Source organism: Girardinichthys multiradiatus, chromosome Y, assembly GCF_021462225.1.
Source record: "Girardinichthys multiradiatus isolate DD_20200921_A chromosome Y, DD_fGirMul_XY1, whole genome shotgun sequence".
Classification (NCBI taxonomy): domain Eukaryota; kingdom Metazoa; phylum Chordata; class Actinopteri; order Cyprinodontiformes; family Goodeidae; genus Girardinichthys; species Girardinichthys multiradiatus.
In genome coordinates, this window is record NC_061818.1 from 18,172,785 (window position 1) to 18,200,630 (window position 27,846).

General features: G+C 38.0%; 1 gene segment (V, D, J or C); it reads left to right on the plus strand.

Moving 5' to 3' along the window:
- The first annotated feature begins 245 nt into the window (after nucleotides 1-245).
- Nucleotides 246-27,846, plus strand: part of LOC124864943 — a 63,568-nt gene continuing 35,967 nt past the window's right edge. The window contains 2 exon segments of the C gene segment in view: nucleotides 246-288; nucleotides 5,102-5,305. Of these exon segments, the coding sequence occupies nucleotides 246-288; nucleotides 5,102-5,305 (247 nt within the window).

Here is a 27,846-nt window from a genome sequence, read left to right on the forward strand (position 1 = left end):
CTGATAGCATTGTTTTGTGTGTTGTACAGGGCACTCTTGAAAATAGATTTTTAATCTTTAAATTTTTCCTGGTTTACAGTAGTCAGCTTTATAACACTCACTGGACTATCAGAAGCTCACCTAGGTTAAACTACCACTGATCCTAAAGGCTTGTTTGATTTTATGCAAACTCACTGAGCCCCTCCTTTCTCTCAGGTATTCATACTTTATGTCAGCTAGGAGTGGAGTCAGTTCCAAAGGACAACATGTCTCTGGTAGCACTTCTGCTTCTGCTGGCAGCCGGATCATGTGAGTAACTGTGCATTTGACCAACGGATCTCTGTTATTGCCATCACTAACAAATACTTTTTTTTAAACCAAAAGGTGTGATTTGTGAACAGCTGACGCAGCCATACTCTGTGACTGTGCAGCCAGGTCAGAGTCTTACCATCACCTGTCAGGTCTCTTATTCTGTTACGAGCTACTGGACCAGGTGGATCCGACAGGCTGGAGGGAAAGGACTGGAGTGGATAGGATGCAGAGTTGGCTCATCAACATACTATAAAGATTCACTAAAAAATAAGTTTAGCATTGATTTAGACTCGTTCAGGAACACAGTGACTCTTAATGGACAGAACATGCAGCCTGACGACAATGCCGTGTATTACTGTGCAAGAGACCACAATAACACAAAACATTAGTCAACTAAAGCAAAACACCCCTAAGGTCCTAAAACCACCAGAGGAGGAGCCCCCACACTACAAATAAACTGTCTTATACACCCACTTATGACAAAAAGAAATGAAACCAAAAATATGTATTTATGAAAGCATTAAATGTATACAGCAGTATCATTTTCTGATAAGAAGAAACACGCAAATAAGTTATATCTTTCAAACTGTTTGTATTATGATGCTTCTGTGATTTTTATGTATGTTCTTTTTTTGCAGGGCAGATTTACAGTGGCAGTGCTATAGTGTTAGACAGAAAACAGCCTTTTCTCCTCAAGAATTCTGTAAAAAGTAATAGTTAGTTACTTGTGTAATGGAATTATTTGACTTGATAAAGCATTATAATATCAGAAATTGTTTCAAAATCAAAGGGTGGTCTATGTTTGGTCTCCTGCCGTATTAATTTGCCAATGGGAATGTATGTCTTGTTTTTGTCCAAAACAAATGAACCACAAAAAAACAAAAACGAAGTGTGAAACTGAGCCTTTGACTTCAGAATCAAAATAACACTTAATATGACTTTGAAGATAATTTATGTTTTGCTTTCAACAAATATTGCTGTCTTAATAAAATGAGGAAGATTTTACACTATGACTTTTTTCACCATTTTTCCCAGTAAACCCATTTTAATTACTAGAGATAAATTCAGTTGTTTTAAACTTGCTAGTTTACTGATAATACTGAATGCCACTATTTATTCCTCCTAGAAGAGTGATTTAGTTAATCTTGAACCACGAATGAATTAAGTTGCTTTGTAACTTACAGTTAAACTGCATATGAAACAGAAATAACTCAATAAAGAGAACTTACATAAATACATACAACCCTAGGTTTTGTTGTTCATTTTAATAGCATCAAAAAAAGAAGCTGGCTGATGTGTACTTAAATTTAAAATTTACTTATTTTCCAGATCCAGTAACAGATCCAGTAACAATCTCTTTTTTTTAATCTTATCTGATGTTTTTAAACACAACAGGTCAGTCAACAGTTTTGAACTTGTAACCTAGTACGTTTTCTCTATCCTGAGCTCTGTATTATCAGAACGGTTACAGATGTTATTTCTTTTACAATAAATTACTTGAAGTATGATAAGAAAGAAAATATAAAGTAGAAAACCCTTGCTTAAATTTGACTTGAACTTATAGTAAGACAGACAATCAAGCTTCTTGATGCTTCAAAGTTATGCAAAATGCTGAATTAAATCCCACACATGGTAAAGATGTACATGCAAGCACAATGTAGTGCTTGGCAGAGTTTTCTCAGCATTGTAGTGGAACATACTATACATTTCACAGACTGCTGTAGTAGTACAGCAGATATGTTTGAATCATAAAAGTTATCCACTTTGACCCTACTACTGAGGAGGAGTCAATGCAAATATCAAATATCTTCTACCTTCACTTATTCGAGAGCAGTTAGATGACGATGAATCTAATTAACATAATGGATTACAGTGAATGGCTACTGTTTCTAATGATCTGTTGGACAGATGAAAATGTTTGCTGATTTGATCTAAAACAAAAAAGGTAGATTTATGTTTCCAATGTCCAATGACTAAACTTGTCAAAGTTTTTTTCCAGGTTTGACAGATGTTGACGGTCAGACTCTGACAATCTGAGCCAGTGGTTAAAAGACCAGGGAAATCCCACCAAATGACCTGAATAGCCAGTGGATTCAAACTCAGCAGCTACTATATAGTCAAAGTCAGAAAGGACTGGAGTGGATGGTTTACATAGACAAACCTAGTTTTTCTGTTTTTTTCTACCAGTAAGTCCAAATCAGGGTAGATTTAGCATCTCCAGAGAAGAAGGAGTCAAATCTATCTACAGATAAAAAACATGAAGAGTGACAACACAGCAGTGTACTACTGTGTCATTAACAGGAGAGTCATACAAAAACTACTTTGTCTGCTAAATACCAGTGCTGAAAATTATTCAACTTATCTGAAACAGAGAATCATGATTATCATGTAAATGTAGGTACATTTTGAATTAGCAATAATATTTCTGACCGAAACTGCAGGTTATTCCATAAACTGGTCAACCTCTTGCCACATTTCAGGCATCAAACCTAAAGATATAAAATTCAAATTGTTTGTGAAGAATCAACAACAAGTGGGACACAATCGTGAAGTGGAATGAAATTTATTGGATGTGTCAAACTGTTTTTAAAAAATAAAAAACTGAAAAGTGGGGCGTGCGATATTATTCCGCCCCTTTACTTTTAGTGCAGCAAACTCACTCCAGAAGTTCAGTGAGGATCTCTGAATGATCCAATGTTGTCCCAAATGACTGATGATGATAAATAGAATCCACCTGTGTGTAATCAAGTCTCCGTATAAATGCACCTGCTCTGTGATAGTTTCAGGGTTCTGTTCAAAGCGCAGAGAGCATCATGAAGACCAAGGAACACACCAGGCAGGTCCGAGATACTGTTGTGGAGAAGTTTAAAGTTGGATTTGGATACAAAAAGATTCCCAAGCTTTAAACATCCCAAGGAGCACTGTGCAAGCAATCATATTAAAGGAGTATCAGACCACTGCAAATCTACTAAGACCCGGCCGTCCCTCTAAACTTTCATCTCGAACAAGGAGAAGACTGATCAGAGATGCAGCCAAGAGGCCCATGATCACTCTGGATGAACTGCAGAGATCTACAGCTGAGGTGGGAGAGTCTGTCCATAGGACAACAATCAGTCGTACACTGCACAAATCTGGCCTTTATGGAAGAGTGGCAAGAAGAAAGCCATTTCTCAAAGATATCCATAAAAGGTCTAGTTTGAAGTTTGCCACAAGACACCTGAGAGACACACCAAACATGTGGAAGAAGATGCTCTGGTCAGATGAAACCAAAATCGAACTGTTTGGCCACAATGCAAAACGATATGTTTGGCGTAAAAGCAACACAGCTCATCACCCTGAACACACCATCCCCACTGTCAAACATGGTGGTGGCCGCATCATGGTTTGGGCCTGCTTTTCGTCAGCAGGGACAGGGAAGATGGTCAAAATTGATGGGATGATGGATGGGGCCAAATACAGGACCCTTCTGGAAGACAACCTGTTGGAGTCTGCAAGAGACCTGAGACTGGGACGGAGATTTATCTTCCAACAAGACAATGATCCAAAACATAAAGCCAAATCTACAATGAAATGGTTCACAAATAAACGTATCCAGGTGTTGGAATGGCCAAGTCAAAGTCCAGACCTGAATCCAATCGAGAATCTGTGGAAAGAGCTGAAGACTGCTGTTCACGAACGCTCTCCATCCAACCTCACTGAGCTTGAGCTGTTTTGCAAGGAAGAATGGGCAAGAATTTCAGTCTCTTGATGTGCAAAACTGATAGAGACAAACCCCAAGCGACTTGCAGCTGTAATTGCAGCAAAGGGTGGCGCTACAAAGTATTAATGCCCCACTTTTCAGTTTTTTATTTGTTAAAAAAGTTTGACACATCCAATAAATTTCATTCCACTTCACGATTGTGTCCCATTTGTTGTTGATTCTTCACAAAAAAATTTGAATTTTATATCTTTAGGTTTGAAGCCTGAAATGTGGCAAGAGGTTGACCAGTTCAAGGGGGCCGAGTACTTTCGCAAGGCACTGTACAGTATTTGCTGTGCCTTCTTCCGTACAATGTTTTTGTGTGAGGTCACGCCACCTCAGGTCTCGAGAAAGGGTGGTTACCCAGGAACCAGAAGTTATTCATAGTAGATACAATGTTGTTGAGGATGGTGAGGGCAGGCAGTTTAGGGGAGGTCCACTATCATCTCCACTGTCTTTAGAGGTTAGGTTCCAACTGGTTCTGAGCACACCAGTGGACCAGCCGATCCATCTCCTGTCTGTATGCATACTCGTTACTGTCCTGGACCAGACCAATAACAGTGATGTCATCTGCAAACTTCACAGATGGGTCCGTTGAGGTGCAGTCATTTGTGTACGGGGAGAAGAGGAGTGGGGAGAGAACACACCCCTGAGGGGGCCTAGTGCTGATCGTTCAGCTTCATTAAAACTTCACTAGAACTCAAGTGCGGAACTTCTAAGATGTCTTCATGGGTCACTTCCACTGCAGCACACCCATTTCAAATTTGTTGGACATGACATAAAAGAAAAGCTCTACTTAGAATGTGTCAAGAATCAGATTCAAATCCCCCAAACTAGAGCTGCAAGAACAGAAAGAGTACATTTTGTTGGTCCTTGACGCTCTGGGAGAAAGAACAAGCTTCTCTGATCTTTCAGAGTATGTCAATCCAGTCAGAAGAAACAACGAATACAAATAATAATTACATTGTCTACTGACCTGCATGACAGAACTTTCTTCGCATCCCTTCGATGCTCATTGAGAAGTAATGTATGAAGTTTGAATTATAAATAGCATGTTTTCCTTCTGAATAGATGCTGAGCTGCGGTATTCGGTGCTGAGCTGCGGCATCTCGCTGTGGTTCTCCAGCTGCACCGCAGCAGAGAGGAAGCAGCTCCAACGGGTCATCAACACCGCCCAGAGACTTACTGGCTGCCCTCTCCCCTCCCTGGAGGATATTTACTCCACCTGCTGCCTCAAGAGAGCCCGCAGCATCATCAGGGACTCCTCACACCCCGGTCACCATGTTTTTCAACTGCTCCCCTCTACGAGGCGTTTCAGAGCAATAAGGACAAAAACAAACAGACTGAAAAACAGCTTTTTTCCTAGAGGTGTTTTTGCGCTGAACACCTCATGTACACTGTAACAACTGTTACTATCAATAATGACATTAACATTAAATACATTCCGTGCAATTTCTTCAACACTAAGTGCAATATGCTACCTCATGTGCAATACTTGAACAACCTGTAAATATTCTTGTATATATATATATATATATTTTTTTTTTCCACCTGCACAGTCCTTTTTTATAACTTTTTATAACTGTATAACTTTTTAAACTTTTTAATATTTATTTTCTTTAATTTGCACTACTTGCCTGCACTGTTTGTTCTGTTTTTGGAAATTTTGTTGCACCCATGTGGAGCAATGACAAATAAAGAATTCTGATTCTGATTCAGATAAATGCGTTAGCTTAAGATACTATAGCTGATCTTTTGCAGAATTGACAAAAGTCTTGAACAATCTATAATTTTTTTTTTTTTTTTGTAGCTATAATATCTCAGATTTGAATGTATTTTCAAAGTGGTTAGCAAATGTTTTGTTCAGCTGTTTGCCAGAAAATGTTTAGGTGCAAGGACTGAACTGAAAATCAGTTGGCAAACTATCAATAAGATGGGTGAAAACTAAGGTCAGCTCATCTTTGTTTACGTTTGAGAGGAGTCAATGCAAAACTTTAATCTGTTGTACCTCTACTTATTTGACCATGAAATGTTTGCAGAGTTAGACATGATGGACTTGATAGCAGCATTGTTGCTTTTTTTATTTTCTGTGAAGGTAAAGAATATAACTGATGTGGTGTGTTTTATGCAGTTTATTAACCTGTATATGAATGTTCCTTGGTTGGGCAGGTGCTAATGGTCGGACTCTGACACAGACTGAATCAGTGATTAAAAGACCTGGGGAATCCCACAAACACAACTGTAAAAGCTTTGGTTTCACATTTAGCAGCTAATGGATGGGCTGGGTAACACAGGATCCTGGGAAAGGGCTGGAGCAGGTCGCTACTGAAACTGGGACAGTTTTACTCTCAGTCAGTCCAAGGCAGACTCTGGCTGAAGCTAGCCAGAGAAAGTCATTACCCAATGTAAACTTCTAACTTTAAAGAAAACTAATATAAATGGCCTTGTTTCTGTCATTCTAGCCTTTTGCAAATAGGAATAGTTTTGGTAATCATGAAAGCTCCAGTCTGATTTAATGTCATACAGGTTTTTTTAACAGTGTGGAAAAACGTTGTTTTCAGTTGTATGTATGTGTATATAATTTTATAATTGTAGATGTATTATTGTTGTATTTTTAAGTTATCTTGAGGTCATACAGAAATAGGTAATTGGTTTAAAATTTTGTATAAAAACTGCCACATTTAAAAGTGTCTACTAAAGGAAACAGCAGCTGAAATAGTGAAAGAGTCTATGCACTGACAATCAGAAAAAAATGGGTAAACTACAAAGTAAGACCCTGGCCTGGATTTGAAATGAGCATGTTCTTGCTGCAGAGCAACAGTCCTATCAATTATGCCACTGCATCTTAGTAAGAAAATTATATTTTTCAAAAATATTTTCAAAAAGTCATTTTAGAAAAAATACTTATCCTGGTATTCTTTTCTTACATCTATTCAAACAGTGTGAGGAGGGGCCAATGCAAATTTAGGCCTTATCTATTTATATTTATCTCAATAGACACCAAGTGAATGAACAGTTGCCCAACACATTTCAAGAATGACTTTAACTGAATGTGTTTCACTTCTTTTGTTTTTATCAATGTCTGGTGATTTCTTAAATGTACTTTTGTTCTGTTTAGATTTTTTCTCATCACTCTGTTTTTATTTTCAGGTGTTTTCAGCCAGTCTCTGACTGAATCAGAACCAGTGATGAAACGACATGGAGAATCCCACACACTGACCTGTACATATGCAGGAATAGATGATAGCTCTGCTGCTATCAGCTGGATCAGGCAGGCTGAAGGAAAAGGACTTGAATGGGTTGCCTTAATTTCTGCTCCCAGTGGAAGAGATAAATATTATTCCACATCCGTCCAAAATTGTTTCACCATTTGACTACAGAAGACTATGCAGTTTATTATTGTACTCGAAGAATCACAGTGATACAGAAAGCCTCAGAGCTGTACATAAACTCTGCGGCTGGAACTGTAACATTCTGCTACACATATAATTAATTAGTTTTTCTGTGTTCTAACTTCCTGTGCTTCATTTTGAATACTTGTCACCAAGTCTCCTCTCTCTTGACTGGATTTTAAAGAACAAGTCAAAAAAAAAAATCTACAAACTTAGAAAAAATATTTTAAAATACTCCCCTTTCTAAAGATTACATAATAAACCGCCGTTGTGTACTGCACAATATCTAAATGTGTACATTTAAGTTATTAAGTCGGATCCTTTATATAATTTATATGGTTAAATTTGCTTTAATTTTTAAAGACATTATTCAGAAAATGTTTAAGAACAGTGACAGAAACCAGAACCAACAGTTAATGAATTACATCAATCCAAAGCAAAAGATTACACATCCTTTATAAGGCGTTCAAACTACCGTAAATAGAAAAAGCAAAAAGCAATTCCTTGAACTTTGAGATTTCAAAATACCAGTGGGTAAAAGCAATCTCATTCTTCAGCAGTTGGATGGCTTGGGTCAGAAAGGAAAGCACTGAAATGGGTTTATACTAAAGCTCGGGGCAGCGGTGCAATTCTGTGTCAGTCGAAGGCCAGTATACCAAACATTCATCCAAGTGTTTTTTTGAAGAATAATTATTCTTCAAACAACATCATTCTTCGTCGACTTTTGGTTAAATCAGCTAAACAAAACACCCATCCATAAAAGTAATCTGACAATGATCGCATTCTAATAATTGATAGCAGAAATCCTAAAGCAGCAACATGTTCTTGTGTTGAGGAAAGTTCATTCATTTGAATGGTTTTCAATGCAGAAATAATCTGTTACTAACTCCATCAGAATTCACTGTTAGATTCCTGTTGATAAATTCAGATCTCTCCCTCTGTTGATGTCAGTTTGCTTGAAATGACCTGAGTTTGAGCTCTTTTTGTGTCTGAACTCATACGCTTGTAAATTTCATTTCAGGCATTAACGATTAGACTGTGACAGAATCTGAACAACTGGTGAAAAGGCTTGGAGAATCCTACAAAAAAAGATTCAGCACTTATTCAATGATCCGGTTCAGACAGGCTCCAGTAAAATGGTTGGAGTGGATTGCTAATATGGGCACTCTCTGTGATCTAACATATTACTACCAGTCAGGTGGCATCTCCAGGGATGACTTCAGCAGTAAATTGTATCTACCAATAAACAGTCTGAAGACTGAGGACACAGCAGTTTATTACTGTGCAAGAGATGTGCTGTAAAATACACAAACAGGAGACTCAAACAAAAACTACCTTCTCTGCACCAGATAGTTAAAAAAAATAACTGACCACATTTATTATGTCATCCTTACTATCACATGTCCAGCATCAACTCCCTAAACTGTAAAAAAATACTATTCTATCAAAAAGCCATTACTCTGGTTGTATGCAATATTAAATGTTAAAATACAACAAAGGTCAACTGTGTAAATATCCCAATGTTTTATCAATAGGTTAGTAATTATGACCATTTTTTGCAGAAAAATAATTCACTTTAACTAAAAATGTTTAAGTTTAACTCATACCAACATCAAGCAAGTCTTCCAGGAAAAACAAATCCCCCTAAACAAACAATAATCAAGAATAATTACATACACACAAATTATTGAAATAAGACTTTCTCTATGCTTACTTGTAAGAAAGGGTGAGAGAAGAATGTGTAGAAGGCAAAGTCTGCTTTTATTTTCATGTACAGATTAAAGTTCCCGGTTAGTGTTGGGTTCAATCACAAATAACCACAAGTTAGAAATCTATTCACCACTATTAAGAGACCTTTTATACAGACATATATGTGCAAGTGTTTATTTGACTTTTTTCATTTTTCAGATTCCATAGTCTCTCTTAACATCTACAGTTAAGTTTAATCAATGAAGACATAACATTCACAAAAACTATTTCCAGAATGTGAAGCAACATATTTTAACATAGAAGAAATGTGTTGTGTTGCTTTATGACATGTTAACAAAGATACAGCCATATTCAATAAATTAGAATATGTGTTCCAGTGAGGATTGTTTGTCAGATTAAGGTATTTTTTGAAAATAACAACCGTTAAGCATTTATAAACATACATTTCAAAAAGCCCACATTTCTGCATTTAAAAAGTTGCCTTTATATTGGTCTGATGTAATATTCTAATTTTAGATGTCATATTTACATTAACTGTAGGCATAAAATGATCATAATTAACTGAAATAAAGGCTTGAAAACATCAATTTGCATTTAAAATATTGTGTTCCACCTCATGAGCTTAGTTACTGAAATAAATAAAATTTTCAACAATATTCTAATTTATCCAATGGATCAATAATTACTTTGTAAAATTTAATTTAAGCAAGACATGTGCTTAAGTCATTAACCAGGAGTTAAAATATAACTTTTATATGCTAAATTATTCAAAGATCTATGTGTAGCAGTGAGGGCAGCAATTTCCGCAAGCAGACAATAAAATTTGACATCAAATACACTAACGTGTCTATCTAGCTTGAAATCATCTAACCTGAGAATGCTTAAGTGCAATTTGCATATAATATGTATTCAGTGTTTACATTGCATGGGAAATATTGAAACATCTTAAGCCTTCCAAACTTATTATTATGCCTTTTCAGATTACTATGCAACAGTCTAGTCCCTTCAGCAAGACAAGCACCATGCCTTTAACTATTATTGTATATAAGTTTTAACATATTTGAGATTAGAACGATTCTGGGAATGCTTGAAATAAAACGTTTAACTAAAAAATAAAAACAACTTCAATGTTTGAGTTTTATATATTTTAAGGGCGTTCCAGCTTCACGGAACCAGAAGCCAACGCCCACTCGTTTTGTTTCTTTAATGAGAGGAAGAGTCAATGCAAATTCAGGTGTCTTGTTCCCTTATCTGTCCATAGAGGACATAACACAACATGAACACATACTTCAACATGATGGGTTACAGGGCAGGGGTGATGCTTTTAACTATCTGCTGGGCAGGTAAAATTTGTCACTTACCAATCTTTTGAATTTTTCATTATAATTGCTAAATTTGTTCCTTTAGCCAGCTGCAGAAATCTTTTGTTTTTCCTTACATTTTTTCCTTACATTTCACAGGTGTTGAAAGTCAGACTTTGACACAATCTGGACCAGTGATTAAAAAACCAGGAGAGTCCCACAAACTGACCTGTACAACCTCTGGGATCTCCTTCAGCAGCTGGTGGATGGCCTGGATCAGACATGCTCCTGGAAAAGGATTGGAATGGATTGCTACTGATGCTAATGGTGGTAGCAAACACTACTCTCAGTCAGTCCAAGGCAGGTTTATTGTCTCCAGGGACAACAGCAGAGAGCAACTGTTTCTGCAGATGAACAGTCTGAAGACAGAAGATTCTGCTGTTTATTTCTGTGCTCGAGACTCACAGTGACTGAAGGCAGCCAAGTAGCTGTACAAAATTCTCCGGTATTACTGTTACAGTTGTTCAGTGTAGTTCCTTAAATATGTCTGAGACAGACTGTCGAGGTTCTGGACGTCAGAATTTATATCTTCTTGTTAGCCAACTTTCTTAACATTTGACAACGCCACAAATGGTTGAATATTCATTCATATTATTGGTAGAATATTTATCTAAAAGTCTTGTTTGGAATGAATTAGCAAACATGCATTCACATTATTCAACCCCCCACTGAGCAGATGTTTGTTATTATACAATGATGTTTTATTGTTTATTGTTAAATAAAACTAACCTCAGCGGTATTATACCCAATTTCGACCCTAAATCATAATTTGGAAGACTACTGCTTTCTCAAAATGTCTGAAAACACCCTGAAAAAAACTCTTCATAAAACCACACCCTTCCAAATTACACGTGGTAGCAGTTGCATCAGGTGTGTGAAAGAAAACCTCAAATACCTGTACTATTGATGTGATGCTCCATTGCAGGACCTGAATGCCACCAGACTCCTGAATAGGATATATATATATATATATATATATATGGTGAGTGGTCTCTGTGGTTAAAGTACCCTTCCACTTGGAACTCCATCATCTACCCAACAGTAAGAATCTGTCTAATCTTTAATATTCAAACGTATTTCGCTCATTTACTACTTGACATAATATCAACTTACCTCTCCTCTTCAGTGAAGCGGTGGACCTCTCATGTAAACCACTCATTCACTATTTTCGATAAACCTTTCAAATTTCTCTTTGTGTCTGTACTCGCTGCCTGTACAAGAGGCTTAGATCTACCCATCATGACATACAGGTCCTTCTCAAAATATTAGCATATTGTGATAAAGTTCATTATTTTCCATAATGTCATGATGAAAATTTAACATTCATATATTTTAGATTCATTGCACACTAACTGAAATATTTCAGGTCTTTTATTGTCTTAATACGGATGATTTTGGCATACAGTTCATGAAAACCCAAAATTCCTATCTCACAAAATTAGCATATCATTAAAAGGGTCTCTAAACGAGCTATGAACCTAATCATCTGAATCAACAAGTTAACTCTAAACACTTGCAAAAGATTCCTGAGGCCTTTAAAACTCCCAGCCTGGTTCATCACTCAAAACCCCAATCATGGGTAAGACTGCCGACCTGACTGCTGTCCAGAAGGCCACTATTGACACCCTCAAGCAAGAGGGTAAGACACAGAAAGAAATTTCTGAACGAATAGGCTGTTCCCAGAGTGCTGTATCAAGGCACCTCAGTGGGAAGTCTGTGGGAAGGAAAAGGTGTGGCAGAAAACGCTGCACAACGAGAAGAGGTGACCGGACCCTGAGGAAGATTGTGGAGAAGGGCCGATTCCAGACCTTGGGGGACCTGCGGAAGCAGTGGACTGAGTCTGGAGTAGAAACATCCAGAGCCACCGTGCACAGGCGTGTGCAGGAAATGGGCTACAGGTGCCGCATTCCCCAGACCTGGGCTACAGAGAAGCAGCACTGGACTGTTGCTCAGTGGTCCAAAGTACTTTTTTCGGATGAAAGCAAATTCTGCATGTCATTCGGAAATCAAGGTGCCAGAATCTGGAGGAAGACTGGGGAGAAGGAAATGCCAAAATGCCAGAAGTCCAGTGTCAAGTACCCACAGTCAGTGATGGTCTGGGGTGCCGTGTCAGCTGCTGGTGTTGGTCCACTGTGTTTTATCAAGGGCAGGGTCAATGCAGCTAGCTATCAGGAGATTTTGGAGCACTTCATGCTTCCATCTGCTGAAAAGCTTTATGGAGATGAAGATTTCATTTTTCAGCACGACCTGGCACCTGCTCACAGTGCCAAAACCACTGGTAAATGGTTTACTGACCATGGTATCACTGTGCTCAATTGGCCTGCCAACTCTCCTGACCTGAACCCCATAGAGAATCTGTGGGATATTGTGAAGAGAACGTTGAGAGACTCAAGACCCAACACTCTGGATGAGCTAAAGGCCGCTATTGAAGCATCCTGGGCCTCCATAAGACCTCAGCAGTGCCACAGGCTGATTGCCTCCATGCCACGCCGCATTGAAGCAGTCATTTCTGCAAAAGGATTCCCGACCAAGTATTGAGTGCATAACTGTACATGATTATTTAAAGGTTGACGTTTTTTGTATTAAAAACACTTTTCTTTTATTGGTCGGATGAAATATGCTAATTTTGTGAGATAGGAATTTTGGGTTTTCATGAGCTGTATGCCAAAATCATCCGTATTAAGACAATAAAAGACCTGAAATATTTCAGTTAGTGTGCAATGAATCTAAAATATATGAATGTTAAATTTTCATCATGACATTATGGAAAATAATGAACTTTATCACAATATACTAATATTTTGAGAAGGACCTGTACATTCCCTTCCTCTTTCCAGTTAGCACCTAGCCCATATAGAACGGCACAGCAATGAAGTAGTTTAATTAATTTTAAAGATATCAATGTGAGAACCTATATTTAATCACATAATGCAAAAATACCTTTCTAGATTATGTTTTCTAGATTAATAAGGAAAAACTAATCTCTGTAATTCTTTTATTTATCTAAGGTTTGAGCTCCTTCACAAAAAAAAAAGAAAACAAACTGTGGCCAAACCTGATAGTAGATATACTGTTGGCTTGAGTCTGGGGTTATTTTGTGTGGAGGTTCTATGTTCTCATTCATGAGTTTCCACCCACAGTCCAAACAAATGCCTATAAAGCTGTCTGCTATCTTTAAAATCAGCCTTAAACGTAAGTATGCTGTGTGTCACTAAAGAAATAATCCTATTAATTCGTGAATTTGTGCAAGGTTTTTAGTCCAGTTGCAAGAATTTTATGTTCTTAGAGAACCGATAAATGTTACTCTAGAGAAGAAGAATCTTACTCTATAGGAAATACAAAAAAGTAAAACATTGCCTTAAAAAGTTCAATTAATTTTCTGCACTTCCCTGTTGCAACACTGAATTCAGTAGCTCAGATAAAAAGGCACAAAGGGGAATTATCCTTTCTATTAGCAGTCCGTGCACATTTTTTTTTTTTTACCTTTAAAGCTACAGCATGGATGACAGGGTGATTGGACAGTTAAGCAAGATGTATATATATATATTATTGATCCATTATTGATCTGTCACCAGGTTGCTCCTTGTCACCTGAGCTTCATACATAATTTTTGTTAGTCCTAGAGGTACAATCCCTACCTCTTTTCTACACTTGAAGAGGAATCTTAGCAATCTTAAGGACCAAGCTACACACACTCATCGGAGTGTCTAACCTGAATACTATAAAGAGAGGCCAACATTGATTGACATTCAAACACAGCGATGGTTCCAATTGTTGAGAATTAAAATCATGTACTTTCATGCTATTAGTTCAGTTTGCATGTATAACCATAAAACTGAGATTTAACAAGTGTGAGCCTTAGGGAGAGAAGTCACAGAGTCACAGCAGGCTTCAGGCTGGAGCAAGGGACAACCTCGGGTCAGGATGTTCGCCAACAGGTGTAAGCAGTAAATGCCGGCTGTATGGGCAGTAAAGCAATAAATGTCGGCTGTTGGGCATGGTATAGATAACAAAGTGCTCACATTGGGGTTGGCTAATTTACAGCGCCGAGACAGACTTCGTAATAATTCTTGGAGGGGAGGGTCAGTCAGTAAGCTTTAAAGCAAAAGGTATAAGAGGTTTTAACATTTATTGTAAGACAGAGAACTCATGATACGGCCTCGCTTTGCTGATCTGAGTCTCTCCCAAAGGCCTTTGGTAAATCTTTCTGTCTTTGTATTATTCTTCTTGTATTCAATTTTTGCATTGGAAATCATTGGACTAATCAGTTACCAAATTAAACTTGCGTTAATCTTAATTTCCTACTCTTCATCTGTTCTTTCTCACGACATCCGGACTGTGGTGTTGAGGCTGTATTATGATATTTGGTGGAATTATTTTACCTCAACACAATAAAAAGGTCAAATATTTATGTATATAAAATATTAGAAAAACACTTGTTACTATATGCTTTTTGTAGCATGCAGAAAATACAAGCACCGCTACAAACCTCCTTACAGATGGCACATCCTATATCAACTGGTGCAAAAAAAACATTTCAAGACCTCCTGCTTTGGTCTAAAAGATTAGCCAACAAAATTACAAAAGTTAAGGTGAAAGATACTCCTTATCTTTATTTAAAGTATGCAATTTCTCTGGTGTTTCAACTAATTGAGTGGAGTCGATAACATACACCACACACCTATTAAATAATGTCGAAAGATAATTTTTTATAATCAGTCTTGTGATTTATGTGTAATACTGTAATTTGTTGACAGCTGACTCTATAATTTTGATAAGACAATATGTGTAAGACATTTTTTTTATGTTCACACACCTGGATTTTAACATTAAAGATTAGGTGAATAAGTAATTGGTGTTAAATTTTAAATACACTGTCATCTACACTCCGTTTTAAGCAACCATGTAACCAATATATAGTTTAACAAGTAAACTGACATGCATACAAAATTTTAACTTAAATTGATGATTACAAAACGTCTTACTGGTTGTTCTGGTATATATATATATATCTATATATATATATCTCTATATATATAGATATATATATATATATATATATATATATATATATATATATATAAAACAGTGCTACCAACATATATATATATATATATATATATATATATATATAAATAGATATATATATCTCCAGAGATTAACTTAGTTTACACAATCCTTTATAAGGCAATACTGACACCTATTGGTGGCTTTATCTGTGCTTGATATTTTGTGGTTACGGCTGGCCCACAATATCGTTGGCCAACAGCCAAAGCCTACATTTCCACCCAAAAAGAAGAGAAATGAAAAATTATGGGAGGAGGAGAATTATGTTGTAATCAACCTTGTATCCTTGAATACAAACTATTTATATAACGTATATCAGAAATATAATGATGATTGTTTATTTTTATTAATTTACAAAATGCTAAGTGAGCGATCCCAAACACACACACACATATATATATATATATATATATATATATATATATATATATATATATATATATATATATATATTTTTTTTATTCTGCAGTTTTGTGTAATAAAACCTTGTAACAATCTTATCAGCTTTTTCAGGAGTCTGAGAACACATATACTGTATATGTTTTGTCCTTGTATGACTGCAAATAATGAAAGATAGTAGGGAGAACAATTTTAATGATGTTTTACAACACTGTCTGATGTATAAAACTTTTCTTTTGTCACTGGTGTTGGAAATAAATTCAATCTGATGTTGTGATTAAAAAAAATACTAAAGATCTACGAACTGGCCTCTACTGCCACCAGCCTTGTTAACAAAGCCCAGAAACTACCCTGACCTTTATTTCTGCTCACAGTGGAGGCATTAGAAGTTGTTTCACATCCATCAAGAATCCCTTCAACATTTCCAGAGACAGCAACAGGGATCAAGTGTATTTGCAAATGAACAGCTTGAAAAAAGAAGCCTCTGTCATTTATTTTGTGCTCAAAAAGCCACAGCAACCCAAGAGGCATCAGATCTTTGCATTGTCACTCTGCAGTTGGCGATACACAAACAGTTTAAATTGTCTTGTCAAACATCATCTCCATTTGTCTCAAAGATTCTTTTAAATATTTACACTTTTTAGAAGCGATTATTTGTCATTGAAAAGGAGAGGTACATTTTTATGGCACAGGGATCTGATTATTTCACTGTTAGAACTGCATATACAATATTTTTACAATATCCTAAAAAAATACAGATACAGTGCAGCAGCAATTGAAACCATTATTTTTTATGTTTATTAAATAAATATAATATATTTGTCTCGTTTTAAAAGGTGTGGTGTGAGATAACAAATTGTTCTTGGATGTCCAAAATCTGCTTACAATTGCATACGTAAGTACAGCTTTAGGAAGCATAATATTTATGTTTGATGTTCAACATGAAGAAAATTCCTGTTTTTAATTGAAGTTTTTAGCCAACATGCTTCAAAAAACAGCATGCCCTGCCTGGTCATTTACTGGCATACAATTCTTAAAGAAAAAAGCACAAATATAAACAAACAATATTTTACAGTTCAAATATGACCTTTAATATTAATATGATAGGTAATAACAATATTACTCAACTCAAACGTCACTGCAAAATACGCTGGCTGGTTGGTTAGCACATGCATAACAAATTAAAAAACTCTGACAATTCTGTTTAAAATGTATTAACATTTCTTATTAAAATGAATAAAAAGAAGTTGTTGGTTGTTTCTTCTCCACCTACCTCCTGATTGTGGCAGGTCCCGCTTTCTCTCTGGTGTAACAGAGTGTTATGTTTTTGTGCTAGAGTTATTCATGGTGATCGCTGGGTGGATGGGGCCACAATGAAACACACCCATACAAAAACCTGTGAAGAACAATAGAATTGGATGTTTTAAATTAACTGCCTTTCACACTCACACCATTCACACCTGGTTATCATTTCTGGGAATACCTCTGCATATCAGAATGCATATTTTAATCAATAATCAGTACTTAAAACATACAAAAAAGGGGCTAATTACTGTTTTAAATAGGACCAGTAAAGCTCTCCAGTTTTTATGTTTATAAATTATTATAAATAAATCTATTTAAAATATCTGCATATAGATTTTTAGCTTAATACGAGGAGGACATGAAATATACAAGAGAACTAAAAATAATTTTAATACAGCAAAACATTAACACTCCATCAAAACTGTTACATTGGAAAAGAATATAAGAACTTTCTCATATTATATGACATATTGGTCTTGAGTAATCGGTATTGTTAATGCATGTACCCCAAAGACTCTGGATGTTTTAAAACCTTTAACTCAACTTGTTTTTATTCCGTGTTATCATGTTAGCTAATGTACTGCCTGTACAAGTGGGACAATAAAGAAATAAAGCGAAACATATTGCACAGGTCAAATAAGAAGGAATTAGAAAAATAATGCATTGAAAGGAGATACCCTAATCAGAAAATGCTAAAGTTGATATTAACTGGAAGCCAAGCCAGTTTCATTCACAGTAAATGAAGATCCTGAAAGTTTGTGCCTAATTTTTTTAGATCAAAAGACAACAACACAAGTCTTGTTTAAATTTAAGGGACAATTAAAGCTACTTAGGCCTATAAGGTCTGTCTTAAGACATAATTAAAAAAATATTTTCATTTGTTGTTGCTGGATTAGTGGACCATAAGAAGATAAATACAAAAATTTGAGAAAGACATTAGAATAAAAAAGCAAAAATTCAAATCCTAAGAACCAATGAAACATCCCTAAAACTACAGTAATATAACATTAGTAAACCTACAAATGTTTAGAAATAAACTACAAAGTTGATGTGGAACCAATCCGGCCATTAAAAAAAAAATTTTCCTAGTGTTGTTAAACCATCTTGAAATGAAAACTTTAACAAAACGGGATTTCATAAACTATGAAATCCAATTTTGTTAAAGTTTTCAATGAGTTTAAAGTAGTAATACTGCCCTGTAACAAACACTTTTACCTCACAACTCAAAGATAGTTCTGTTAATGAATCACTTGTAGCATAACAACCTGATACATTAACATCAGGATTTACACTACAACGTTATGCCTTGGAGAAAAAGAAAAAAAACACAAATACTGCTTTTGTAATGTATTGTGGATTATGGGGACCCAAATGCAAAAAGGACATCAGTGCTAAACAATGAATATGAAACTGAGGAACTTACAGACTGAAATGAAGAAACCTAATATATGGGAACCAGGGTGAGAACAACAACAAAATCAAGCAATGAAAGAAGGAAACCAGGGAGCTTAAACACTGTACGTGAAGGTGTGATTGTGACATGGAAACCAGATTGGTACAATCAACAGACTGAATTGCAGCTGAGTGGGGAGGAAGAATAAGGAACTGACAGACTAATTACAGTAATCAGAAATAACTAAAAGTATAACTTAACAGAAAAAAAACACAGATAAATATAAAAAATACACAATGAACTCCAAATGCAAAATCAGAATACAGACCTCAAATAAAAGTCCATAGGATAATATCAGGTTTAGACGCATTAAGCTGTAAACAGAACTCTTGGACTATGTTGCAAAAATAGTCAATGAGTTTAAAATGTATTTGTCGTGATTTGAGGGTGTTTGGGTTGTGAGTTCTTTTCTTATGTTCTTCAAGTTGTGTTTTGGATAATTTTTCTGATCATATTCCAGGTTCTGCTTTAGTTATTTAGTTTAGTTGATCATGAGTCTTGTTTTCTTTTTAGAGTGCGTTTAAGTTTATGTTCTGTCCTAGCCCCTTATATTGCATTATGTTTCTTAGGTCTGATTATGTCCTTGTATTCCTGGTTTCGGTTCCAGCCATGTTTTGTGTTCACTGCTGCAACAGCATGTAATCAGCTTCATTTGGTCCACCTGTTTCATGTCAATCACTTATCTGTTTTCACCTGAGTCTTGCCCATATATACTCTGCTGTTCTGTTTAGTCCTCATAGTATCATTCTCACTGATCACTCTGTTGTCATCTGTTCATGCCAAGCATGGCCACTTTTCATGCCTGCCTCTGTTACCACCTGTGAGTTTAGTTATTAAAGCCTTTACTCACCGCTGCTGTTTCCTGCCATCTGCATGATGGGTTCCACCCGTAAACCACAACGTGACAGTTACCAGTCTTAAGACAATTTCACACGATTTTTCTTTTCTTTTTTTTACCGTGTCCTGTCCGGCAGAGAAGCAGTCAGACTTGTTGTCTGAGTGCTGAGAAAAACCCCAACATATTTACTTTCACAAATGGAGCATTACAGCTAACGTTTTAAAGCTCTGCTTGATATTCATAAGAATAAACTTTATTAGAAACTGCTTTGGGATTATTTCAATTGTTACGGACACGGAGACAGAAATGGAAAGAAAAAAAAGAAGCACAAAAGAGAGAAAGGGGGGCAAAAAGAAAGGGGGGAGGAGAATAGAATGGAGGAAAGAAGGATGAAGAGAATACAAGATAACACCCTGCTTGCTTCTACACCTGCAGAAATGTTCGTATTACCAGCCTTTTTACCGAAAGGTGCACGGTACTTATGAATCCAAGATGTATTTAGTGGTAAATGCAGCTCAATGTAGAACATTTGTGTATTCGTTAACACCTGAATCTAAACAGATGTGGGTCTGAGTGTGAGCGCGCATGTGCATACAAGGTTTCTCCATAAAAATATGCAATAGTGAGTGTGATGAGCCACAGACCTGCCCCCTGGACCCGGGACAGATACGGAGGAGATCCGAGACACAGACATCCAAAGGCCGCCCAGAGCACAGGAACCCCACGAGAACCATTGCTGGGACTACCGTAACCCCCCCAGAGAGGAGCAGGGGAGAATCCCAGGGGAACCACCCAGTAGCCACTGTGCAGAAACTCCAGGGAGCTGCAGCGATGAGCCCACAGGCCCCGCCGGCAGCCGTCTACGCCCAAGCAGATCCAGCCATGGACCCAGAGACCCCGGGACATATCACTCCCCACGCAGAGGCCCAGGCCCCAGCAAGCAGCCACCAGGAGTGAGCCAGCACACAACAAAGCACCCAGCCCCGGATACCGAGAACCACAAGTACACCGGCGGTCAGAGATTCCAACCACCGGCAGGTAGTGTGGCGGGGAGGGAATAGGCCCCACATTCGATGGGGACCTAAACGGATCCAGGAGAGGGAGCAGCCTAAGACCCAACCTGATACAAAAAACAGGCACACAAAATCACAATCACACATCACCCAACGTAAAGACAAACAACAATGAACGTCATACACTCACTCACACTCCCCATACATACTCTATACTCCCAGGTCCAGGTGCTGATACCCCATAGGGACAACCAGCCCCCAGACCCAGGATGTGGTCCCCTTTCCTCCGGGGGTGGAGACAGGCAGAGCGCACCAGCAGCTGCATCTGGTCTGGGCTAGCCCGGGCTCGTGCCTGAACCTGAGCGACCCCGGCCCCCCCCCCCAACCCCAGTCCCCAGTCACCCCCATCCTCTTTTGGGGAGGGGGCCATGTAAAAAAGAGGGATCTACATGGTCCAAGCAAGCCAACTGGAGCCGCCACAGAATAAAATAGTCGCAATCCCCAATGAATCCTGATCCCAACCCCATGAGCCCCCCACCCCCAATGAACCCGACATGAAATCTCCCCACTGGGCCACCCCCAACACACAGCCCCGCTCCAAGCACCCCCGGTGCATCACACCCCAACCACACAGCGTGCCGTGACAGTAAGGCAAGGGCCCCGCACGATGATGTCCCACCCCCCGCCCACAGGAGCAATAGGGCAGACACCATCGAGCACCGAGCTCACAGCGGAGGTGTGGTACGTCCAGGGCCATCGCTTGATTATCTGATAGTTTAGGAATTGTTACTTTATCCAGAAATTGATCAATATCATAATCTGATGGGTCTATATGTGGTGAGTATAAAGCTTTGTAGAAATCTCTGAAAATGCTGTTTATTCTTTCAGGATCATAAACTGTATTCCCTGTCAAGTCTTTAACAGCAAATATAGTTGTTTTTTCTTTATTTATTTTTAACTGGTTAGCTAAAAAGCTACCTGATTAATTGCCATGTTCAAAGTTTTCTAATGGAAGTCTTTGCACTAAAAATTTGTTTTTATTGTCCATAATTTAATTTAATTCTAGTTTGGCTTTACGTAGTTTACTCTGCATTCCTGAGAAGCTTCTAACAGTTTAATGGTTTCTTCTAATTGTTCAATACGTTTGTTTTCATTTTTTTTTCTTATGTGATGAAAATGAGATAATTTTACCTCTCATCACAGCTTTCCTTGCCTCCCAGAGAACAGAAGTTGATGTCCCCAGGAGGTCATTAAACTCCAAATATGAAGTCCACTGTTCTTTAAAATATTTGATAAATTCTTCATCCTTAAGCAGTGATGCATTAAACCTCCGGTATTTGCTTTGTGGGTTTTCCTTCTTATTTACTAGAGTTAAGGAGACAGGAGTATTATCGCTGACAGCTATAGGGTGTATCTCAGTGTCTGAAATGTCAGTCAACAACGAGCTGCTGACTAAGAAATAATTCAGACATGATTAAGAGTGATGTACATGTGAGAAGAAAGTATATTCTCTGTGATTAGGGTGAAGAGATTGCCATGCATTGCAAAGTCCGTAATCACTCATGTACTGTTTAACTATATTTATTGATTGCCAACTGCACTGAGTCCCTGTTGTGGTCATTCTGTCTAATTCTTCATTTAGACCAAAGTTGAGATTCCCCCCAAGAAGAAGTAAGCAATCCTAGTGTTTAGATGCAGAAAATAAAAGAATGGAAGAATGGAGGGTAATCAGCATTTGGGGCATATATACCGACAATACAATCTTTTGGTTATGTATACATATTTCCATCATTATATATCTACCCTCTGGATCTGTGACTGTGTCTAATACTGTAAAATTTAAATTTTTGTGGATTAAGATTGCTACTCCCCTTTGCCTAGAATTATAGCAGGCAAAAAACAAATTAGGAAACTCATGTGATTTAAGATCATTTGCAGTTGTGGCAGATTTATGAATCCCTTGTAATAAGACTACGTCTGCCTGAAGTGTTTTAATGTGATTAATTTTTTACTTTTTCTCTCTGGTACCGACTCCATCCACATTCACAGTGCATGCCACCACAGAAACGGATAGACCCAAGTGAAATCATAGTTAGTGCTTTGGGTTGCCTGATATGAAGTCCAGAAGCAGATACATAGCAGAGAAAGAGACAGAAATTTAAGAAGGTGCTGGGGGTAAGAGGGGGTGAGAGATATAAGGCTATGTTAAGAAATATTTGTTTGTGTTTGAGTTTGCATGTTTGTGTGTGACAGAAAGAAAAAAGAGTGACAGGTAGATGAGAGGAGACAACAATGAGTAGATACCCAAAAGCCCAGCCTTGGCCCAACCCACATCAAATAGTGTAAACAACATGCTGAGCTGTGCTTTACATTAGATTACATTTGCCAGTTATCAACCTCTTATCTAACCAGTGTTACATGTTTTAGATTAACCTGCTGTTGCTCCTAATAAAGCCACAGAGTGATCTCCCCGTCCCTGAACAACTGACCATTGACATAAAGTTTATCTACAGCCACTGTAGCTCTGGTGCCTTCAGTGATATATTTTTTCCTGATTGGGAATAAAACTCGCCTGTGATCGAGGATCTCCTCTGGGAACTGGTCATTAACGCTGAAGTGTGTTCCCTGCATCTCTCTGCCCCAGCTATTTTTGCTTATAGTGCTCGAATCTTGCTACAATTGGCCGAAGTCGGTTGTGATCGGACTTCTTACCTCTGAGCCGGTGAACACGATGGAAAGTGATGATTTTTACCTCATCACTTGGGAGTTTCAGCTGACGTTGGAGAAATTCATGGACCGTGAACTTGACATACAAACAGTCATATTTAATAAATTAGAATATGTTTTTCAATGAGGTTCGTCATTAAAAGCACCTTTTGAAAATAACCTACCAGGGCCGTCAATTTGACTGTTTGGAAAGTTTGACATGCCATGACTCTGGTTTATTAAAACTCTTATCTTCCTGGCATCCTGACTTTTTCTAAACCTGTGTCTTTTGTATTCCTACGTCTCTTTAAAAAAAACAACAAAGTAAATAAAAGATCTAAGCATTTCTACCTCTAACTACCACAGCCACGTATTATTTACATTGATATTTTTTTTCCCACGGCTGAGTATACGCACGAGCGTTGCCTAGCAACCGCCACTCTAGAACGCAGCCTGAGAAGCATCCTACAAATGGCTTCTAGAAGGATATTTTCTGCTCAAGAGGCATTGGAAATGCTTCAAAAATTAGATTTAAATTAGAATTAAATGATTCTGGGGTCGAGAGGGATTATGACCGATCTTGGTCAGTATTCAGTTCCAGTGACAGCGGGTCAGAGAGTGAGCCTCCCCTGGCTAAAAAAACACGAGTTGTCCCATTAGCAGGAGGTTGTGGCGCATTGTTTCAACGTAGTAAAAGACTATAGCCTATGTAACGATTTTATTATTTTAGGCTATAGTTTACAGATTAGTAAACTAATAATATATAAACTATAGCAACAGTGCCACAATCAGCGCAGGTTCAGAGACAAGGAGAGGAGCCTGGTGCCCAGTGCCCAGCTATAAACTCAGCATTCCAGCTCCCTGGAAGGAAATAAACTACAAATCAAGGTACTGATAATGGACAAAGAAATAAACAATGAGTTCGGTCAAAGACATAGCAGCCCAGTAACAACAATCTATTTGGCGCTTTACAGCGTTTTCATCACATGACGAGCGCACACCTGGGATGGAGGAGGAGATAGGAAAGGATGGCAATGTGTGGACAGTGGTAGCGGAGGAAGAAAGTAGAGGGAGGCGTCAGAGCCAGGACGCGTTGACAGAGCGCCAGATCCAAGATGCCCAGACCGCAGTCCTCTGCTCGGTGGACGCCGAAATGCTTATCCACGTTAAGGGCTGCAGTGTCGCTGAGGCCTGCAGAGTTTCAGGAGATGTTTCCTCCTCGGACATGAGTGTGGATGAGCTGAAGGCATTTTTAGCACTAGTTTATGTCCGTGAAGTGAAAGGGGGCGTAATGGACCTGTCCAGCTTTTGGTCAGATTAGTAAAGCTTTTTTTTTTTTTTATGTACCCACTACTCTGTATTATTTTTCAGTACTATTTCTAAATAATAATAAAACATAATAGGATTTGATCAAATACTATTATTATTTCTTGTCAAAACATAAATTTTATAGTGTGCAAGAAAACCTTTAGCATTCTCATCGCATGGTTGCGAGGTTCCTCTCAGGAGCTCAGCGAATTCCAGCATGGTGGGAACCCACCTGTGCAACAAGTCCAGTCGTGAAATTTCCTTGTTCCTAAATATTCCCACGTCAGCTATCAGTGGTATTATAACAATGTGGAAGGTGAAACTCTGCCCCAGTCTCAAGTCTTTTGCAGACTCCAACAGGTTTTCATCCAAGATTTAACAATGATTTTCTTCTTACCATTTCTCCATGAAGACCACATTTGTGCAGTGCACGACTAATAGTTGTTCTGTGGACAGATTCCTCCACCTGAGCTGTGGATCTCTGCAGTTCGTCCGGAGTCACCATGGGCCTCTTGGCTGCATCTCATATCAGTGTTCTCCTTGTTCGGAGTCAGAGTTAGACACGCTGATAAACTCAGAGAAGGTATGCAATGAAGACACAAGCAAGTCAAAGTTATCTTTGGCTGGCCATGGAGAGATAGTCCGCCGCTAATCAGTGACTTTCTGCTTTCTCAGAGGGGCTGCCCGCTGTGCACAGCCTTTTATTGAAGAAAGGAAAAAAAACACTCATGTGACAGCATCGTGGTTGTGATTACGCACAGATTCACAAATACAAGTTCAACTGATTAAAACTGGTTCTATCCAGATACTGGTACAGCACACATGTCCACATCTTGCACTCAAGGACGCGAAGATTGGCTGGGTGCAAACAGTCCTCTTCCCAGAACACCCCCGCACGCACATAAGTTCCTGCTCAGTCTGCATAGCAATAACCCAAATGCAACTCTAAGACAAAATAACAATTCTGTTAATAGTTCATAAAACACTCAAGATAAATGTGAAAAGTATTCAAACCACTTCTATCAAAGTTCACCAAACTAAATAAATGAAAATGTATTTTAATGATAAATCAGAAGGATAGGGAACCTTCTTAAACTAAACAATGACAATTTATGTACAAATCTTCCAACAATTCCAGCAAGTTTAGGTGGACGGCCTTGTCTTGGAAGGTTTATAGTCATGCCATAATCTTTCCATTTCCAGATGATGGATTGAACAGTGCTCTGTGAGATGTTCAAAGCTTGGAAAAATCTTTTTATAGCCTAAGCCTGCTTTAAACTTCTCCACAACCTTATCCCTGACCTGTCTAGTGTGTTCCTTGGACTTCATGGTGCTGTTTGCCCCCCAATATTCTCTTAACCAACCTCTGAGGCCATCACACGTTTTAATGATGCTCTCTATGATATTGCTTGTGTTTTACTACGCTGTCTGACGTTTAAAACTTTTATTTTATTTTGTCACTGGTTAAGATAATAATTAAAATCTGATCTAGTGATTTAATGAACTCCAAAAGACCCATGTCATAGTTATGGAGTTTTAATAAAAATTCAACATGGAAGACTCACCTTCATCACCTCCGCTCCACCTGATGAATCCGCCATAGCGTTCCAATCAGAGACAGATCCACTCTTCTCCTCGTCCAATCAATTCCCAAGACATTATATTTAAAGACCTTCGACTCGGCTCGTTGACACTGCTCGTTGTTAAGCTTCGACCCTCCTACTCAACTTTCTCCTCCATCTGGCTCCTCAATTCCTTCAAACTTCTTCAGGCCACTCCACCACCAGGATCGGATTCCCCGGGGGGAAGACATACCTAATCCTAATCCTAAAATGCTCTTACTAGCTCTCATCATCCTCAGAGCATACGTCTTCCTCCAGGGTCCGAGCACCAAACAGATATTTTATATTAATAAACCTGCTAATCATAATCTCGTTGTTTCCCTCCTTTGTGAGTCTTTCCAGGATGAATTGTTGTTGTCAAAAAATGTAAAGTGCAAATCCGAGCCTCATTAAGCTTTATTTGAGTAATTAAAATCAAAAAACACTACTACTTAGGCCTCTTTGGTCTGTCTTAAGACATAGCTATAATTCAAGAATCTTTTCATCTGTTGTTGGATTAGTGGACCCTAAGAACAGAGTAAGATAAATAAATAAATTAGATCATAATAAACAAAGCAAATATTCATATCCTAAGGACAATTATCAACATAAAAACTAATAAAAGAAGCATCCCTAAAACTATAGTAATATAATATTAATAAACCCACATAGGTTTAGAAATAAAATACAAAGTTAATGTGGTACCAAACCGGCCATCAACAAAACTGCTTAGAGTTGTTAATCTATTAAACTATGGAAGCAAATCATTACCATATTTCAAATGAAAAAGCATTTTCAGAAATGTTTTTTCATTTTAAGAATGTGGCTGCAATGTTTGACTCATAAATGAAATTAGTAATCAATAATCCTATTTGCATTTTAAGTTTCTTCTTCAAGACTGCTCATTCTTTCACTTAATTAAAATGAAAAAGAAAAAGACATTTGAGATTTATTTTTCAAAATGTACCCCAGCAAATAGATACCAAAATTCAATTTGAAATGTAAAATTTTAAAATGAAAACGCATTTCCAGAAACGCTTTTTTCATTTAAAAAATGTGGCTGCATTATTTGACCCATAAATAAAATTAGTAATCATTCATCCTATTTGCATTTTCTTCTTCATGACTGCACATTTTATGCCATAATCAAAAAGAAAACAAAGCAGACATTGCTTTTTCGTTTTCGTGGTCTGCCCGCAAAGTACTGCCCAGAACTCGAAAACGAAAAAGCATTCCGAGCGGCAGGCGCAGCAGAGTGACGTCAGCAGCCGCTCTTCCTCAGCTCCCTGCTGACCGAGCTACCCATCTTGTTCGCTAGGGGGCGCTGTGTACGTCTGCATTGCATTACATTGAAAACGTGCCGAGAAATTGATTGAATTGCAGCAGGGCCGAGCTCAATTTGTGGCAGTGGCAGGCAGAACTGTAGTTCCGGTGGCCGCCACAGCCTGCCACCGAAGCTGCCACCGGAACTGCCACAGCCTGCGGCAGGGTTGCAAAAGACCGGCCATAAAATTTGCCAATGCGGTTGCCGCTGTTTTTATGGAAGCTGATGCTGATTATTGGCAAATGGGATGTCATTGTTGTTGTAGCCTGTTACCTTTAAATAAGGATTTCATTATTGATTATTATTTAATGAACAGCTTTAGACCCATAACATAAGGTG